Here is a 20,963-nt window from a genome sequence, read left to right as displayed (position 1 = left end):
ATGTCATGTAAAATTCATTCCAGTCATGTAAACTAAGTGTTGGTTTACATGATATATCATGTAAATTTGTCATGTAAAATCTCAGAGTGATTCTGAATTACATGACATATAACAGAAGTTTACATGATGTTTCATGACTTTTACATGATATGTCATGTAAACTTCTGTGATATCCAACGCTTCAATTATGTGCATCATATGTTACAGAATTTTACACTCCTTTTTCCATCTGTGTAGGTCCCCCAGAGGTTCATGTGGATGGTATTTTCAAAAATCACTTAGGAAATCCTTGCTTGGGAAATTGCTTTGGGAATATTTTTGAATTTTTTTTTTTGAAAATCCCTTCGGCAATCCCTTAGGGAATTCTACAAGCATTTTTTATGTGAATTCTTTCAGCATTATGTTTAAGATTTTTGTTTGGGGACTGTCTCATCTATTGTGTCAAAAAATAATGTGGCAATTCTTAGAATTTTCTTTGAAAATTTCCTCGGCAACTCTATTGTGAAATGTTTAGGCAATTCATTCGGAAGCTTCTTTTTCGATTCTTGTGGAAAATGCTCCGGCAATGGCATTGGGAGCATCTTCAGCTTTTTTTTCTTGAGTTTCAACGGATTTTTTTTTTCAGCAATTTCTTTTTGATTTTCATTGACAATTCCTGTTCAAATTCTGTGGTATTGTAAAACGGGGTACCATTGATCAGCGGGGTAACATGTCAAGCCAATCAATGATCATACAAGCATTTTACATTAAATTAGTTTCTGCTATCGAATACCATATTGTAATCTGCTATCATTTAGCTATTAAATAACATGCAGCTTATGAAAATTGAATTTCATAAACATTGAAATAAATCGATTTTTCCAGAACTGTGTTTCGTAACGCAATGAGATACATTGTCAAACATTCATGCTTGGCGTAAATACAAGATACAATATGAGGTTCGAAATCAGTTGGATTTAATAAACGAAACTTTAAGGATTATGCTCTTTTTTAGTAAAATATACGATTTATTGAAAGTAGGCTATTAATTCCTGAAGCCATTGCCTACCTTTAGGCGTTTTCATGCTTTGGAGGATTTTAACCCTAAAATAATTCAATAAGTACATAACTTATGAGAATTTGGACAACATATTCGACATCAGCGACCCTGAATTTAGTAAGTACCGTCAAATGGGGTAACTTGTAACACCTTTCGACTTTGAAGCAATATCATCTCAAATCTGAACATTTAAAACATTCCGTAAAGCATCGTGTACGCTACTTCTTTTTTCTTCTAAACCATAGGGGGATAAATCTGCTCAACAGACACCCTAACAGGAAGGTTAGGGTAGTGTGGGATTAGGGCCGACTTCTACAACACTAGTAAAAGCCAGGACTACTCTCTCCTCGACCCACTAAAACACATTCCTATGGTCGCCAAACCCTACGTCTCTCCGGTACCACCAAGAAGGTATTGCTTCAGAGAGGGGCTAGTGCATATCGCACCCTCAAGGTTAGCTGCCGTAGCCTAGCAGCAACGAACATCGATGACTCGCTCTGGAGAGTCCATCACGGTAGCATGCTGGCGCTTAGCCAGTTTCCCGAGTGGTCCTCGCCACTCCCTTTGTCCTCGGAAGGCGGGCAGGATCAATCCCGCCCGCGCCCCATTGCTTGGCAGACATCAAGAACTGATGCCCACGTGCAACCCGATCTGACCTGCCCGTAAGGAAGGGTATCACTACCCTTCAGGCCCTATCAGATGCACCCGAAGGTTGCAGACAGCAGGGTCTCACCTACCCCGACCCTTGCCGGGGACCCCTTTCCAACCGCGGGCTCGGATCCAACCCAGTAGACCGACGCCACGACAGCATAGCTACCGGGACTTCCTCTCCGCGGCCACTTAATCGCTGTAAGGGTCGATCTCGACCGCAGGGCACCGGTATGACCTACGAAGCCGACTTCGAACCCCTGGACCACCTCTTGCACTGCATCTGGACTAGCCATTCTCCGAGTCCACGCGCCACCTCCTCTGTAGCTCCCAGACGATATGGGTGATAGCCGTTGAAACGGCATTCCAGCTATCCTCATCCCTACACATCCTCTGGACCAAGTTGTCCGGAGTTGTGTCCTCCCCGCATGTGGCAAGCATGCGGTCACGCATTGTGCGAAAACGCGGGCAAACGAACGAAACGTGTTCCGCCGTTTCCTCTAAACCATTGCACACTGAGCATTCGGGAGAATCCGCATGCCCGAAACGGTGTAGATACTGTCAGAAGCAACCATGACCTGTAAGGACCTGTGTCAGGTGGAATGTAACTTCCCCATGGCGCCTATTAATCCTACTATCTACCCTCGGTATCAACCTATGGGTCCACCTTCCTTCAGTGGAACTGTCCCACGCGCGCTGCCATTTGACCATAGAGGCCGTCCTGACAGTCCTGCGTATGCCTCTTGTGCCGCGCATTTCGAAGCACTCCATGTCCTCACTGATAAGAATGCTGATAGGCACCATACCAGTAATGACACAGAGAGCGTCGTGTGACACGGTACGGTACGCGCTCGCAACCCTCAGACACATAAGCCTGTAAGTACTTTCCAGCTTCCGTCGGTAGCATTCAGTACTTAGCGCGGTACCCCACTCCGGGCCGCCATACCTAAGTATGGACGTAGCAACACTAGCCAGAAGCTTGCGCTTACTGGCGTACACCGCAGAGCTATTGGACATCATCCGGGACAGTGCCGCAATAGCTGTGGAGGCTCTTTTACAGGCATAATCGACGTGGCTACCGAAGGTAAGCTTATCGTCGATCATCACGCCCAAGTGTTTGACAGAGCGCTTTGACAGGATAGTGCACTCTCCTACACTGATCTCCGTCTGCTGCGCCGACTGCATGTTGTTAACAACCGTCACCTCTGTCTTGTGGTGAGCCAGCTCCAGTTTCCTGAACCGCATCCACGCCTCCACAACCTTGATCGAGTGGTTGGTAGTCGATCGTTTCACCGTGGTTACCTCCTCGATCGTTTCACCGTAGACTTCGAGCGTAATATCGTCGGCAAATCCGACAATCATCACTCCCACTGAGTACTCTAACCTCAACACCTCGTCGTACATGACATTCCATAACACCGGACCCAGGATGGAACCTTGCGGGACACCTGAGGTTATGTGAAAGCACTTCCGACCCACCTCCGTGTCGTAAGCTAGTACGCGATTCTGAAAGTAGCTTCCGAGAATCTTGTACAAGTACTCCGGTATCCCCAGACGCAAGAGCGCATCGGCAAAAGCAGCCCAACTGGCGCTATTAAATGCATTCCTTACATCCAGAGTCACTACCCCGCAGAAGCGAATTCCCCTCCTCTTAGGCTCGAGTGCTTTCTCGGCGGTTTTTGTAACCGACAAGATAGCGTCTACGGTGGACCTCCCCTTCCGGAGGAGGCCAAGGACTAGGATCATGACGCGGAAAAAGTCCTCCAATGATTCCCTCCAAGATCTCTGGAGATTGTTGTGTAGGAGCCATCACACCTCTCGTCTTGGCCATAACGATCTTGTAGGCGTCACCCCATGGGTTCGTATTGGCACTCTGACAGAGACCCTCAAAGCAGGCCTTTTTGCTTGCTCTTATCTCGGTCTTAAGCGCGGCTTTTGCAGCGGCGAACACCACCCGCCGTTCGTTTCGCTCTACACTAAATCCTTCTTTTTTCACGACTTTTTTTTACGCGATTTTATTTTGCACGATTTTTTTTACGCGATTTTCTCGAAGTTACGCGACTTTTTTTTACGCGATTTTGGTTATTTGCGGAGGGCAAACCGCGTAAAAAAAGATTTCCCTTTGATTTATTTTTACGCGATTTCACGACGTTACGCGAATTTTATTTTACACGATCTTTTTTTGCGCGGACGCATCCATTGCGTAAAAAAAAGGATTTAGTGTACCTCTGATCGTGCTCGCTGCATCCGCCGCCCAGCCCGTAGGGGACTGTCCATTAATTACGTAAGGGAATTTTTGCGATTTTTCGACACCCCCTCCCCTCCTTGTAAGATTTTTTGTATGGAAAGCCAAATATTTTTGTATGGCGCGTAAGATTTCTCATGGATCTGAAACGCTGGGCTGAGCAGAGGGTGATATCCAATTGGATGGATGTCAAAAATTGCAATCAGTCAAAACGATTTATAACACCAAATGCTTATAAAACCAAAAAGCTCTTAGAGCTCAACAAGAGAGCTCTATGTACATACACTGGCCTAGTAACTGGACACTGCCCGAGCAGGTATCACTTGAAAAATATAGGCCATATTCAGAGTGATATCTGTCGTTTCTGTAATATGGAACGTGAAACCTCGGAACATCTGCTTTGCAGTTGTGGTGCTTTATACACGCGCAGGCAAAGATTTCTAAATAGTGGTTGCTTGCAACCCAGTGAGATCTGGTCTGCAAAACCTGGGAAGGTCTTGGAGTTTATCAATTCCATAGCACCTGACTGGGAGACGACGCGTCGTGGCAGTAGCTGATTACTTGACACATGGTAATTAGCTGGCTAGATGCGAATATCAAAACGGGACATGCCACAAAAGTTCAGCCTATTGGACGCAGTGGCTTAATTTCCCCAACAGGGGAGGAAAAAAAAAAAAAAAAAGATTTCTCATACCCCCCTCCCCCTATACACCCTTACGTAATTAATGGACAGCCCCTAGGCAGGCGCGGCGCAGGTCGGCAATCGCGTCGGTCCACCAGTAAGCCGGTGGCCTCCCATTTCTAGGGTGGACTCGCCTAGGCATGGTCGCATCACACGCACGTGAGAGCACCGCTACCAGCTCGTCGCCGTCTAAACCGATTAAGTTTCGCTCACGGCGGAGCGCCTCCCTAAATACCTCTTCGTCGAAGTATGATGTCTTCCACCTGCGAGGGCTTGGCCTTGGCCTAGCCGCCTCTTCTTCTATCCGCTGTCTGCTGTTATTGTAGTCGATACAAACCCAAGCATGCAACACATCAAATCACCGCTTTTTCTGTAACCTGATGAATGGTAAACAGGATAATAGTCTCAAACTATATCGGATCCGGTAGAGTTCCGGAACTGGTTCCGGGTATCCCGCCGGAAGTGGCCAAATATAAAAGTGAACCAAACCCATGCATGCGACACATCAAATCGCCACTTTTTCTATAACCTGAGGAACGGTAAGCAGGAAAATGGTCTCAGATCATATCTGAACAGGTTGCATCCCGGAACCGACTCCTGATGTCCCACCGGAAGTAGCCTAATTCATACATGCGACACATCAAATCGTGGCCTTTTCGATAACTTGTACGATCAGCAAGAAAATAAGCAAAGCCCACATTAGGAACTACTGATAGTGTTCGGGAATCGGTTCGAGGTGTCTCGCTGAAAGCTGCCGAATGTAAAAGAGAACCAAAAAATTATTCGCGACACATCAAATGGGTAAAAGCCATCCTGATGAACGGTTACCAAGAAAAAATATCTCAGATCATGCTTGGGAAAACTAGTAGTGTCCCGGAATCGGTTCCCGGTGTCCCTCTGGATGCTCTCCATGCATGCGCTTCATCAAATCGCGGTTTTTTCGATAAGCTGATAAAAGGTTTTCAAGAAAATCAGCTTAGATTACGTTAGAGACCAGCGATAGTATTCCACAACCGGTTTCAGATGTCCCGCCGGAATTGGTCAAATGTAAAAATAAACCATATAAATTAACCGGAACCGGTTAAGGGTGTGTCACTGGAAGTGGGCATATATACATAAAAGTGAATCAAATCCATGCTTGCGGTACATCAAAATGATTTTTTGTTAGTAACCTGATGCATGGATAATAAGAAAATAGGCACAGTCCACAGAAGTTACTACCGGTAGTGTTTTTAGTTCCGGGTAATCTGATTAACAAATTTCATAAATTCAGATCACATTTAAATATACCGGTAGTGTTCCGGAATCATTTCCGGGGGTCTCGTAAGCAATACAAAATAGACTCAGATTACATAAGAGGCTAGCGGTGGTGTTGCAGAAGCAGCGTTGGGTGCTTTAGCGGAATTACGAAAGTGAACTAGATGAATGCAAGCGATAGATATGCGTAAGAGAACCAAAAACTAAAAAAAACTAAAGCGATCTCATCAAATCACACCATTTTAGATTTCTGAGACGTAAATTAACAGTAGGGTGGATCAACGTTGCATGGAAAAATTAAAATTTAAGCGCATCAGCCCGGTACATTCTTATAAATCTTTATTTGCGTCTAAAATTACTGCGCAAAATTTTGATGCGACTGTAGAGCGAGCTCTGCAATGTGGTTGATATTTGAATGTGATATAGCATTGGCAATTCAAATTACTACATTACAAATTCTACACGAATTTTGTAACGAATGATAATAAAATATAGCATCAAGTGTGCAGATAAAACTTTGTTAAAGTGATCTGTGAAAAAAGTTTGATCCTGGCTAGTAATTGTCATCTTGATATGAATCAGCCTCCAGTGAAGGTGGTCAAGCAGTCAACTGAAAGTACTGATACTATCAGCTCTGCCCATACGTTGAACATAACGTCGGAATAAGTGCCCCAATTCGATGATGACCTTGATAAAATTCATGATTTTCTAAACAAAGTATTCTCATGATTCCGAAATTCTTAGGTGGCACAGTCCCAGATCGCTGTTATGAGCATTTCCTCCTTCTCGTCCGTTACCAAAGCTTAGAGATTTGGGGCTGATCACTGACTCTAAGGCAAGATTAATTGCGTCGATGGAAAGACAATGAGTACATATTCGACGAGAAAGGCACTATCACCACTAGGTGAATAAATCTGGTTTTTTTTTCCTGTGTTGGGGACATGATACCACTGCGGCCATTTATTTGATCTATTGTGGTGCGATCCTCTTTGTTTTTGCCGTACTGGAAGTATTCGTCCCTATTTAGAAGGGATTATCCTCCCAGTTGTTGGCGTGTGTCTCAATCAGGTACTATATTTCGAATGAAATTCAGCACCCTTTTGGGATTGTATGTAGAAAAAGGCAAAAAGTTTGTCTGAAACATAACGGTTACCCAAGTAACACACATGTTATAATATAGTTACGACAGCGCAAGTTTTGGTTGTATAGAAGTTTAATTCAAGTTATTTCAACACAATGTTAGAATTACGTTAAATAAACATCTATGCAACCAAAACTTGCGCTGTCGTAACTATATTATAACATGTGTGTTGCTTGGGTAATGGTTCTGTGACCCTACATCTTTCCAGTAATTTTGAGTAGTAGAGTAATAAAATAATCATACGGAAATTTGATGTTGCTATCTTTAAAAGTTAATCAACACGGGAAAAAATCCGCTGCTTGGAACCTGCTAAATGAGTCATGATTTCGCGTAAAATGTGTGTTTTCATGTTATAAATATACACCACAAAAAAGGTCATAATTTCATGACTCATGTTGCCATAACGTCACCTTGGCGTTACGTTTTTAATATTTATTGACAAAAATTTGTGAGTTAAGTCATGATATCATGCCCATGAATACCAGAACTATTAACTAGATTCATAAAACCAGAAGCGGTATTCATAGAACTAGAAGTTGTCATTTATGATTCCAGTTTTATTAGCGAAATTTGATAAATCGGTTCATATTATCATGAAGTACGTACTCAAACTATGAACTAAATTTATGAAAGCTTGATCTTTACTCATGGTGCAAGTATTTATCATTTATGGTACTGGATCGATTTGCGAAAAGTGGTAGTACTGGTCATGTTATCATAAAGCATGTTCTAAATTTATTACCTAATGTTATAAAAACATAAGCAGTATGCATGATTCTAGTATTTGTAATTTATACTATCGGATTAATTGGTGCTGTTGGTGTTTTCGGAGATCTTATGTAGCAACTCGTCTTGGTTCCCGATCGAGATTAGCTCAAAGCTATAAATTTAATTAAGGTTAGCAATCAAGTAACAAATTCAATATATCAGCTTACATTTATTCTCCTCTTAGTTTGCCAACACTTCTTCCTAGCGACCAACAATCACCTTTATTTAATCTGCAAATCTAAATAGTTCTCGTTATTTTAATAAATTTACAAATTATTTATTCTTACTTTATAAACAGTAGTTCAACCAATTTTAGCTCAATTCACTTTGCCAATGACTTCGCAATTTCATGAAAGTAGGTTTGACATATGCTTGACAGTTCATATGACAGTTCGTTTGACATTTATGATTTCCACACACACTACTCAAGGGGGTCTTCAGCGACATGGTTGCCAGCAACAGGTGCAAAGTGGCCTTTAAGGTCATGTTATCGTGAAGCACGCACTCTGAAATCATGAACAAGGTTCCTGAATATTAAAGTAATTTTTATGATTCTGGTATTTTTCAATATTTATTCATCATTGTGCCTTCAACCTACTCAATAGCCCGCAGTAAATCGCGGGTGCTTTTGGGTAGATCTACCACTGGGATTTTGAACAGATGAGCCTGCAAGAACATCCAGAGGGGCTTGCAGTCTGGTGCATACTGGAGATTCAAAACATATATCACTTGCATGTAAATGCAAATGGCATGGAGGATGTGGTCTGCCTTGTACTTCGCTCCCCCGAAAATAACGAGCACCGCTCCTTCTCCCCGCGATGCCCCAACCGAAACAATTTGCGGCTGCAAATTAAGATTCTCGAATTTTTTCTTAAGGAAATCCAAGCGCGTGCTGATTTTATGTTCCATGTCGCCCGCCGTCTGCATAGAAAAGAAAAGATTTCTATTAAAAACATATATATAATAAAATAAAGCAAGGCTTAATTGTATAAATTGTAAGTAGTAATAAAATCATTACGTGAGCTTGATTGTTCTGCTGCTGATGAAGCTGGCCGGAGTTTTGTGCCGGAATATAGAGTTTTTTCACTTTCAACTTCTGGAATGTAGTTCAATAATTATATAGTTTACTACTAGGGTATCGGGACGCTTCGTTGGCATAGTCCCCTCGTTCGGCCTATCTCAACGTAAACCGAAAATTCAAACAAACACGCATAACTGGATATCGGAAAAGCTTTGTGCCAAACAACTGTAACATTTCGTTCCAATTTAAGCACTTTGGAACATTAAAATTGAATGAAAATGTCACTTTGTTTAGCTTTTGTAGACGCCATGGTTCTTCGGCTTAGTGGGTAGTCTATACACATGATCATAAACGGCATGATTCTGGAACATTTCGGAATGACTTTTCAATAACTGAATATTTGATGCGACGGTCAAAGCCGCTATTTTGAACTTGTGTATTTGTTTTAAACGAATAATAATTATTTTACAAATTGAATGTGGGCCGAATATTGAGGACATTTTTTTTCACTATGTACCCAAATCTTGGCCCATCCGTAAAGTGACGTCAAAAACACCGATAAAAAGACGTCAACAACATTTATTGCGTAAGAACCAGAAAGAACGAACATGAAGAAATATTTTGTGTGCGGTGACTGTAAAAATTTAACACAATAATAGGGTTGCGTTATTTTCGTTACTAAATTGAGAAAGAACTTTGGTTTAAATGATTTATATATAGTTTTTTTGAAAATTTGGCTCCGAGAATGTAATTTAAATTAACATTGGTGAACAAACAGAGATAATACTTCAGTAGAAATATTGAAAAAATGAGATAATAACTGGTTCTAGTGCATGGAAAGCAATAGGCCAACGTTGTATCCACTAATAGGCCAATTTTTGTACCATAGATCAACGTTGCATACCATCGCATCGAATCTTTTCAACTTAATTAAGTAAGTTTTTGAATATTTATGTTAGTTTAATTCCAATTGGTGAAACATGTATTGCCTAGAATGTGTAATAGGGTCAACATATTTTTTCTAGTGCTATTAATTCATGAGTTATGGTCAAAATTGTCAAGGCAGCTTGCAAATTAGGCCAAGGAATGGTACACATACTCTATTTAAGTAAGAACAATTCACTACACTTTTTCGAAAACCAAAAAAAAATCTCACCGGAAAACACTGCCGCTCACAAAAGGCGCCTTGACAGAAGTGACAAAAATGGCGTAGGTGATTCTGCGCGAGGGTTTGCGTAACGCTTACAGTGCCCAAATTCGTTTGTTGTGATTCATGATTTTATGACTCTGCGTTATGTTTATACGACTCAGCGTCTGGTTGAGATGACTCAGCGTCATAGTTTTATGACTCAGAGCCATGCTACCATGACTATGCTTTATGGTATTCAATTTATGAAAACGAGCTTAATTTTTTTCATAACGCTTTTGACGGCCATGGCTTTTGTTGATGGAATCAGTTATTATTATTCATGATAATCGTTGTTAACGTCACGATATCATGACTTGTAGTTACAATATCATGAACCGACAAGTTTTATGATTTCATAACATTTTAGTCATGGATCCGGCAACGAATTTTTTCCCGTGAAGAGTTGTACCAGTTGTGTTCTATATATATATTTTTTTCGTTGAGGCCCCTGAAAAGTTTCTGGGCCGACCAAGAATTGAATCCGCCACTCTCAGCAATGTCTTGGCGCATACCCACACGTTAACAACTTTGGCTATACCTATAGCCCTTCATTTAAGCCCGCATTCAAGGAATATTTCTATATCGTTCGTTCTATTAGGAAAGATATCGAACAAATCACGCGTTAACCAAAACTGAACAAATAGTCAATTAAAGGAGGGAAACCCTTGTAACCGAAGCAAGAAAAAACTACTGCTTATATCTCATAACCGTTGAACAAACGGAAATCCCAGCAGCAAATCAAATCGATCCAGTGATGTGTGTAAACAAGGACATAATGAATTTGTTTACCACTCGTTCCGCATTCCGGATTTTTCCCCTTGATTCACGTCGTGGTCGTCGTTGCCACTCACTGACACCTTCGCTGTAACTAGCAATAGCGTATATGCGAGCGCGGGGGTGGTGGTGCTGTGCTTGTAGATACGTGCTACAGCTCCCGTTCGACAATCTAATGCACACTGTCAAGGGAATGGGTTGCACTGTGGGGGTGGGTTGTTGTACCGCTCTGCTGTACCGGTGATGATGGTTTTGATGCGCAGACAGGTGATGGAAGATAAAAACCCTTATGGGCTGTATACAAGGCAGCCGTAAAAATATAGGCACTTTCAGACATGGCCACAATTTGAATTGGAATCGAACTTTTGATAAATGATCCCAAAGGGCGAATCGATACTCAATTAATTGCAATACATTTTGTCAATGAATTTGATAGACAATGATAATGAACTAGAACTTGCTTAACCATCATTCTTATTTCCCTACCCATCCCAATTTCAGTCCATACTGCAGCAGTTCCCAGACGACCACCGACGAAAGTTCCTCTACCAACTGATCAGTCGAGAGCAGCACTTTGTGACGGCAATCAACTTCGGAATTGATCGCTTTGTGAACCCCCTGAGGGAACGGAAGGACCTCATCTCACCCAACGATCACAAAACACTTTTTCAGAACATCGACGAAGTATGATTTGTGTTTTAGGACATCATTCAAGCTAGGTCTGTATCAAATGTACCTTCTCTTGCAGCTATCACGAATATCGGAAGACATTCTAGAGCAAATCATCCAAGATGAAACCGAGCCTCAAATCCACTTTGCATCCCGCGTGTATCTGTCCAAATGTACGGCCCTCTGTGCGGCCTACAAAAAGTACTGCAATGGCCTCAAGAAAGCCGACTGTGTGCTGGTAAGTGACTTCCGGAGTTGATGGTAATTAAAATCAATACTGAAACAACCTCCCCACCAATTCAGGTCAACAAATCGAGAAACAGTAGCTGTGATTTTATGCGTTTTATTACGGAACCGCCGGTGCCACGGAAACGTCCAGACCTGACCACCTTCATCCATCGACCGCTGCAGCATTTTAGGGAAATTTTAAAACTAGTCCAGATGATCGCGTCCCATTGTCGTGTAGATAGCGAAGAACACAACAACTTCAACAGTATTATTAATGAATTACAGGTATTCTTTGCGGTAGTGTGTCATTTTCTCACAAAAGGTTACAAATTCGTTTCTTTGAGCAGCTGGCGTATCGGGAGATAACCGTTGGTGGAGGCCTAATGGAACCAATCGGAGAAGGACGACCGCTGTTAACGTTACAAGATCTGGAAGCCCGAATGGTTTTCACCAAGTGCAAACCATTCCAACTGGCTTCCCATGGAAGGCAGTGGATTTTCGGTAAAATTCCATACCTGAATGTCCGTATAAGTCTCCCTCTAATTTCAATGTCAATTGTATTATTTCTAGGTGGCGATTTGTCTCGTGTGGAAGGTCGTTCGGTGAAACCGTACTGGACTTTGCTGTTCAGCGACATCCTATTGTTTGCCAAGGTTAGCCGGGATCGGGTGCTGTTCATCACGGAGGAACCGATTGCGCTGTCCACGATAACGGATTCCTGTTTCAACATAAGGAAAAAGAGTGAGTTTTAGTGTTAAAATAACCATCTGCTTATCTATAATTTCGAGAATGTGGGTTAAGCATGCCCACTGTGGCAATGTGGAAAAGCTCTTCGTTGTGTACAAGTTGACTTGTATGCAAGTTATCAACAAAGTGAAACAGAGCTTTCTCGGGTTGTGCCTAACAATTTCGGATTTCTCTGAAAACACAAAAGGAAAAGTTTAAAACATATAACTAAGTAGTTTATTTTTATTTTATTTTGTTTATTTGGGACCAATTTTCATCTGACTATGTCTTTCCTACATGAGACCACATCATATTACATTTGAGACATTAGAGGTGATTGATTCTGAAGCAAGTATTAATCGATTGAAGTGGTTAACTTAATCAAACCAGATTTCTTAATTTGATTGAAACAATGCATTTTACATACCGTAATTTCGGGTAGAATTGATCACTTCTCACAGTTTTTGGCGTTCAAGTATTGAACAGTTTACGATATAATCAATTCTTATAACAAGTACGTCCATGGATTTCATCAGTCAACGAAGGTTGAATCAAATCATTATAGTGCAAATCAATAAAGGTAAACTATTTTTTTTTTTCAATCGCATTATTTTTTTTTTCAATCGAATGCGAAAAGCATCGCAAAACTCTTACAAATTTACTAATTATTTCCTTATTTAACTCCACGAAAACGCCTGAAAGTATGGAATGTTATTGGAAAAATTGTGAATACCTCTAAAAAGTCACTTTTCTGCATAAATGTTATTTTTAATGCACTAAAATCGGGTTTAGCGATGACTTTAGAGCTAGAAACATTGATCATCACATGTGTGATACTGCTACGGAAACAAAAGTTTGAAGGTATCTTTCACAATCGCCGAACACATTGTTCGGAAAAATATGCAATTTAGCACATAAATATGTGACTAATTTGCCATAATATTTGTTGACTTATCATTCAATAACCTTTCAATCAGTTGATGGTAATTTTCCCCAAGTATATTTTTTGGTAAATAAAAACGGATCGGTACTTCAATGGGTTTCAAAGCCGAAATTGAATACCTGTGTGTTTGATCTAAATTTTAACGGTTCTAGATTTTATTTTTGCTACAGCTACTGAGACTTATTAACGAATGAAAGTTGACTAGGTGAAGAGAAATTCACAGAGGAATTATCAGATGGAGTCATGATTGTATATTTATGCAAATACATAAGGGGATTCAGGATTATTGGGAAACAAATGAATAATACTTGAAGGCAGAAATCAGTAGTACAGGGAAACTTGCAATTAGAAGACATAGAGTGTTAATTAATTGAATTCTATCTCTCTTTCGGCTTAGATGCCAATCTCTGCGAAAAAGAGAGTATTCATGGTGGGACTCGGAGTCAGTTTGGTTTTTTATTTCGCTGAGTTTCAACATGTTCTGTAACTGGTCTTGTGAATATGGACTCGTGGGCTCAAATCCTGCCGGAATGCGATTTGTTGTCTTTTTCATACACTAATAAACGTACTGAAAAAACTAAAAAAAATATTTTTCAATAGAAAATTCGGACGATAAAGTCACATATACCGACGAAAAACGATCACTCACTTTTAACGCACTACCTATTGGCAGATTTTTTGAACTCTAGCACGCATAATTATTTATTTATTAACAACATCAACAGACATCTTATGCCCCAATGATGACCTCTTGTAACTAATACATAACTATTAAAACTAAAAACAAAAACTGCATTTGAATTACAAGACAAAAAGCAACAAAAATGTGAAAAGGTCAAATACCGTAACAAAAAACATATAAAATCACAGTTCCTTATTGTTCGTGAAATATCTGCGGAATATTTGGCGTATCGTTTGGCGGGACAAATGGAAGTCGAAAAGGTGACCAACTCTATTGGAACGCACGTTCCAATTCCAATCAGTGACGTGTGTTGACCGTAATTGTCGGAAGGGTAATCTAAGCATCGTGTTGCTCCGAAGTGTCCTAGGACGAACGTTCAAATCAACCGCTTCCAGAATGGCAGGGAAATCGACTCTTCCGAGGTTCTGTCCATAAACTACTTAGAATCTGGGGGAGAGGAGGGCATGTGGCCAAAGCCTATGGTCCATACAAATTTCGAAAATTTTGTATGGATAAAAGTCTACGAGAGTGGAGGGGTGGGGCTGTTTGGATCTGCGATTGTCAATATTGAGGCTAAGTAGTTTATAGACAGCGCCTAACCTAAATTTTACAGAATTGTTAGCTATTCAAAACGGTTTGCACAGGTTAAGGCGTTCCGGACATATGGTCATTTTAGTGGTCGGGACCAGCACCGAGGGAAATAATAAAAGACACGAACACGGACACCGGCTTCAGCCAGAGGCTGTAAAGACTGAACGAAACTCAACACTAGACAACGGACACACGGGGCATTAACCAGTGAATACGGTGAAGAAACTATTCTCACGAAAAGTTTCATCGCCCGGAGCGGGAATCGAACCCTCAGCCCACAGCATGGTGCGATTTGACTTAACCGCACGGCTACGAGGCTCCACTAAATAATAATATAAAAATCTGGACCATCCTCAATCCCCATCATGCTGAACAACCCCATCATGCGACACATCAAACAGCGCCAATTTTTATAGTCTTTAGCATGGTTGACAAATTTTGTGCGAAAATTGTCAATGGAGACCAGACAATTCACGATTATGCCCCACAATTCAAGATGCCAACCCACAGTTCAATATGGTGTCCATTTTAAAGAGTTTAGGCTCTAACTACGTAATATGGGTATATTTGGTATGGGGAATATTTGTGTTCGGATTTTACAGAAGGATGACCAGAATATACAGGATGGCGACCCACAATTCAATGTGACGACTATTTTAAAGAGTACTCGGCTCTACAACTATGCGATATGGGTATATTTGGAATAGAGAAGATGTCCTGAGTACAAAAGTTGAGACCAGAAGATCCAAGATAATTCAAGGTGGCGGTACAAAAATCAATATGGCGTTTTTGTAAAGTTTTTGATCTCAAATTATGCAATATGGATAGGAACATGCCAAAGTTTACCGGTGTTCAAATATGGTGTGAAAAGAATAAATGGCAGTCCTAAATTTTAATTGACAGCCTTTCTATAGAGATTGAGGATTTTGTATATTACATATTTGGTAAACTTGGTATGCAAAATATTTTTAGAATCCAAGCATAGTAAACGGAAAATGCAAAGTGACGTTCCGAAATTCTCTTGCTTTATAAAATATTAAGTTCTAAAACAAGTAATACCTGGATATTGTAAATAACGTTCAGAAAATCCAAAAAAGTGTGACATTCGTCAAAATGTCACCTGAGTTTGGATGAAATGGCTTTTCGAAGGCGCGAGAGAGACACCATCTCCATCAGCAAAGCAAAGATAACCGTACATATCGTAGTTGCTACTCCGTGATTGGCCAGAGCAATCGAAGTTGCACAGAGAACCAATGAATGGTGCTTGGGACTAGCTACCCGAGCAGAAGGAAATAACAACAGCATAAGGAGCTGTGTTATTTGAGTAAAATAACTGAATAATAAAAACGATTATTTTCAAGTTATAAACATAACATATTAGGGCCCATATAGCCGAGGCGGTAAACGCACGGGTATTCAGCATGACCATGCTGAGGGTGACGGGTTCGATTCCCGGTCGGTCCAGGATCTTTTCGTAAAGGAAATTTCCTTGACTCCCTTGGGCATAGAGTATCTTCGTGCCTGCCACACGATATACACATGCAAAATGGTCATTGGCAGAGGAAGCTCTCAGTTAATAACTGTGGAAGTGCTCATAGAACACTAAGCTGAGAGGCAGGCTTTGTCCCAGTGAGGACGTTACGCCAAGAAGAGGAGGAAACATAACATATTATGTTATAAACTTGTCTATCATAAGCGGCAAAATAACAAATATCATAACAAAAAAATATTCTTGGAAAACCATTTTAATAACTTGTTTTGTTAGTTTCAATAACAACTTGATAACAGTGAATTTGGCAAATATTTTAATAACAAATTTTCATATTAATTTGTTATTGATAATAATCTGAAATCAAAATTTATTATGATACCAAAATCATCGTTACTATGTAAATTATGATAATTATTATATAAAATTATTCCCTTTGTCTCACAAACCCACCAATAACATGAGTAGCAAAACTTTGAATGATCGAAAAATACAATATTCAGTTTTTAATTCATTCTAAGAGAATGTAAAAGAAAAATCTTCCAGAAATTTCTCCGAGAGTTCTTCCATGAAATCATTCACAGATTTTCAAAGACTAATCTAGAAATTCCTCCAGAATGATAAACAGAATCCCTTCAAGGATTTCTTATGAATTTCTCGTGATTTTTTGTCCCGAATTTCATCTTAAGATTTCTCTGAAAATTTCTCTAAGATTTTCACCAGAAGCTTTTTCCGAGGAACTCTCTTGGAATTTTTCAAAAGATTTTGCCAAGAATTCTAATAATTGCTCAGAAGAATTACTTTCGGAATTTCTATGAAGATTGCGCCAGGAGTTCTCTTGAAGACTTCTCCAGGGTATCGAAGGGTTCCTCCAGAACTTACAAGTGTTTTTCCGAATATTATTTAGAAATTTTCAGAGGATTCGTTCAGAAATTTCCTTTCTAACTGTGCTATTGTTGATAAATTGATCAATAGTACAAGAATAACAAAAAATGTACTTCAACAAAACATGTTATTGAAATGTTATTGAGTGAATGTATATCAAGAGCTTGATTATAACAAAATGAGATTGTCCAACAAAATTTGTTGAGGAAGAGCTATGCCTAGATAATTAAATAATAACAAAACAAGATATAAAAACAGGTTATGTGATTTCGTAGTTATTAATATGATATTCTCCTCTGCTCGGGTACACACTCTCAATGTGCACAATTCGAGAGTTCAATACTTGAAAGTCAATAACGGCGCCGGCCACGTCCTTACGGTCATCAGGAAAGGGAAGGAATGTCAGTTCGACATCCGTTGTTACTAGAAACCGTGGAATCCACAGCATCCCCACAGTTGTCTCGGGAAGGAGTATTTGTTAGTAGGGTAAGGTGTGAATCTTGAAGCCACCTTTGGTAGGTGATATGATCCACTAGTTATATGAAAATACACGACACGGTCTTCATCCCGATTATGATTTATTTGGTCGCGATAGTAAGGGTAATGCACATACGTCAACGATCGTTCAATATTAAACGCGTCACCGCATTGGTCTGAATATTAAGCCAATTATTTTAAATTGGCTCAATGATTGTTGTGAACTGCAATTACTTTCTTCTAACATTTTTATTGCATTCAATCATTCAATCCAGGAATCCTCATGAAAACAGATTGGCGAAATTATCCCAACTCCTTCTACACTCAGAAAAAATAACATATTAAATTTAAAAGTTCTGCACTTAAATTGTGACCAGTTGCTTTTACACTTGGAAAATATGTGCAGCGCTATCAAATCTTTGCCGATTCAATCATGATAGAATTTATGTGCGTCGCTATTTGTTTTCAATAGTTCAGTGCATAGCTTACATTATGATAAATAATGAGCTTATTTACACGTGAGATTAGCATCAAAATATAAATAAATACAAATTTTGCATAATCTACGATCGAGCTGATTTTATTTGTTAACTAAAGTGATCAATTTGGACTCTGCCAGGCTGTTATCTGATCAAAAGGCACATCCTCATCGCAGCTGCATCCGGCAGCTTCCAAATCGTCAACGCGTTCGTCCTTGGTGACGGTGGAGGAGCAGCGACAATTTGGTGCTATTCTATAGAAATACAAGAGAAATGTAAGTAGTTTGAAGAGGTTCTTAAAGTTTGAATAAGAAGTTCACTACATACCTTCTAAAACAGCAAGCGACTCGGGCGACGGAGCACTACGTATGCAAAAGATTTTTTTAATTTTCGGCAACAAAATGTGCGTTTTCTGAGCGCGCCATGTTCGTTTCAGGTTTGTTATGTTTGTGTTTGGATTTTATGTTGAGCGGGTTGCTTTTTATCTTGCCACACTCTGAATATATTATTGGAAGAATGAAATATAATAGTGCAACTTTTCATTTTCATTAGTTGCACTTAGAACGATTTTTTTCTCACTCGTTCGCAATCTATGTGCTTTCTGCACTTAGATTCTATCAGTAAATTAATTTGAGTGTAGGATGTAAAAAAATCGGAATGATCTCACCCAGTTCCATGTCGTCGGATGACGGCAACCACTCCTTGACTCCTTCAATTTTCTGAAATACTGTTTGCTACCAAGTGTGCATCCATTTTCATCCCATCACGAGGAAGGACAATGTGCAACTGCCCCAAACACGCCCAAAATTTATTTAGGATGTTCCCGATTAATGAAACTACTTAGAGTATCAGAATTTCATATCTACCCTCGTAACAGTAGTCATATCCGCTATACAGAATAACTTTGCATTCTGAACTAAAACTGTTGGACCTACTTGATATAAGACTAATAAAAGTAATACTATAGATACGCACTTGAGCACGGTTACAGAAGTTACACAAGTACGGTCGAGCGTTACGACTTATACAAAAATTTTAGGATTTTCGTACAAAAAAGCGATACGCTGTAGTTGGAAGGGAAGGGGGGGGGGGGGTTGAATTTCCATCTCCATTTTGTAGAGTTACGTTGCATAATTATCTATGGTTACACTAGTCTACAAAATAAAACGAAAGTCGTGAACTTCTGTCAACGACCAAAATTTTTGAAGCACAATTTAGTGCTGATTTCGAAACCGACCTTCAAAAAATTTTAAGTAGAACAGTTTTCGAGTTTCAGCTCAATTTTGAGTTTTACAACTTTTTAAAATAAGGAATTTTCTTAAATTCAAATATCTTGCGTTTTTTTTACCAATTTTCAATCTTTTTCCATAAATTAAAAGCTGAATAAATACCATTCGATCATCTGAATGCAGGTTTTGCATCAGATTGATGAATTTCAAGATATTGGCGAGTTTTAGGGACGATCTTCTTAAATTTTAGCAAAATTTCGAAAAAATAATGAAGAAATGTATTTTTTTTCCAATAAGAAAAAAACAATTTGAAAAATCTATCTCCACGTTTATTTGAAATATCATGTGTAGGCGAGTTACAGTAAAAAATCAGCTCAATCGGAACATTGATTACGAAGAATGAGATGTATGAGTCAGCGATTTTGCTTAAAAATGAAACAAAAAACGATTTCAAATCATCAACCTTGCATGGAAAGTCGAAAAAAATTCCGCTCTACTGCAATTTTTTTCCTTCGCGTTTTCGAACTCAGGGCATGATTCTACACCAAAAATGATCATCAGCTTCTTCTTCTTCTTCTTCTTCTTGGCGTAACGTCCTCATTGGGACAAAGCCTGCTTCTCAGCTTAGTGTTCTATGAGCACTTCCACAGTTATTAACTGAGAGCTTCCTCTGCCAATGACCATTTTGCATGCGTATATCGTGTGGCAGGCACGAAGATACTCTATGCCCAAGGAAGTCAAGGAAATTTCCTTTACGAAAAGATCCTGGACCGACCGGGAATCGAACCCGTCACCCTCAGCATGGTCATGCTGAATACCCGTGCGTTTACCGCCTCGGCTATATGGGCCCTTTGCTTACCGAGTTCAAAAATACTGTAAACTAGTGTAATCAGGGCACAATAGAACAAACATCGGCAACTTCAATATAAGGGGGTGGCCAAAATGTTTGGGATAGGCAACTTTTTTTTCTCTCACAAAAAAGTTCAACATGCTATAATTTTTCATAGATTGCATAAAAAATTCTCAAATTTTGACTGTTTGTCAACCTATTATATGTGCATGATTGGTACAAATTTGAGCTCGATTAATTAATGTTTCGCAAAGTTAGAACCGTTCGGGTAAAACACTATTTTTTAGACAACTGGGCTGTCATATCTCGGAAACCAGTGAATACAATTTTGAACGTACACTAACAATATGTATATGCTTCACAAACTATTAAAACATAGGTACTTTTTAAACGTTAAGTTATCATAGATTGACACTTTTTGGATTTTTCTCGAAAAAAATGTAATTTTTTTACATCAATGTCAATAAATTTTAGTGTTGATATCCAAAGATTTTCCACTTCTGTTCTCAATTTATCTCTAATCAGATATATTAGAGCCTATTTAGATTGAAGAAAGAACACATTTGGTAATTTTTGTGTGGTATTGTAAATTTGACTTATTTTCCTCTACATGGGTAAGAATTTCAACCCGTATAACTTAATGCGCCGTGAGGAAATATTACATTTTATAACGTCGTATTAAGTATCATTATATTGTTGATAAACGTTAAAAATTCATTTAATTCGGTTCACTGGTCTCCGAGATATAACAGTTCAAAAAATAGTTGTCTAAATAATAGTGTTTTAACCGAACGGTTCTTACTTCGCGAAAAATGAATCAATCGAGCTCATATTTGTACCAATGATGCACATATAATAGGTTGACAAACAGTCAAAATTTGAGATATTTTGATGCACTCTATGAAAAGTTACAGCATGTTGTTTTTTTTTTTTTTTTTTTGAGAAAAAAAA

The 20,963-nt window shown here is 39.5% G+C and overlaps 1 protein-coding gene and 1 long non-coding RNA gene across 2 annotated transcripts in view; one reads left to right on the top strand and one right to left on the bottom strand.

Moving 5' to 3' along the window:
- LOC109414805 (serine-rich adhesin for platelets) overlaps positions 1-20,963 on the top strand; it is a 96,879-nt gene that overhangs the window by 33,260 nt on the left and 42,656 nt on the right. The window contains exons 4-8 of the mRNA XM_062842200.1: positions 11,266-11,448; positions 11,513-11,671; positions 11,737-11,946; positions 12,009-12,162; positions 12,232-12,402. Of these exons, the coding sequence (XP_062698184.1) occupies positions 11,266-11,448; positions 11,513-11,671; positions 11,737-11,946; positions 12,009-12,162; positions 12,232-12,402 (877 nt within the window). The remainder of the gene's footprint in view (positions 1-11,265; positions 11,449-11,512; positions 11,672-11,736; positions 11,947-12,008; positions 12,163-12,231; positions 12,403-20,963) is intronic.
- On the bottom strand, positions 7,188-10,407 carry LOC134284040 (uncharacterized). The gene is made up of 3 exons (XR_009995587.1): positions 9,958-10,407; positions 8,799-8,876; positions 7,188-8,701 (listed from the first exon to the last, which is right to left on the bottom strand). It is a non-coding gene; the product is annotated as an uncharacterized LOC134284040 (long non-coding RNA).

Source organism: Aedes albopictus, chromosome 3, assembly GCF_035046485.1.
Source record: "Aedes albopictus strain Foshan chromosome 3, AalbF5, whole genome shotgun sequence".
Classification (NCBI taxonomy): domain Eukaryota; kingdom Metazoa; phylum Arthropoda; class Insecta; order Diptera; family Culicidae; genus Aedes; species Aedes albopictus.
Note: the sequence above shows the minus strand (reverse complement) of the source record. Positions and strands in the feature narration are given on the sequence as shown.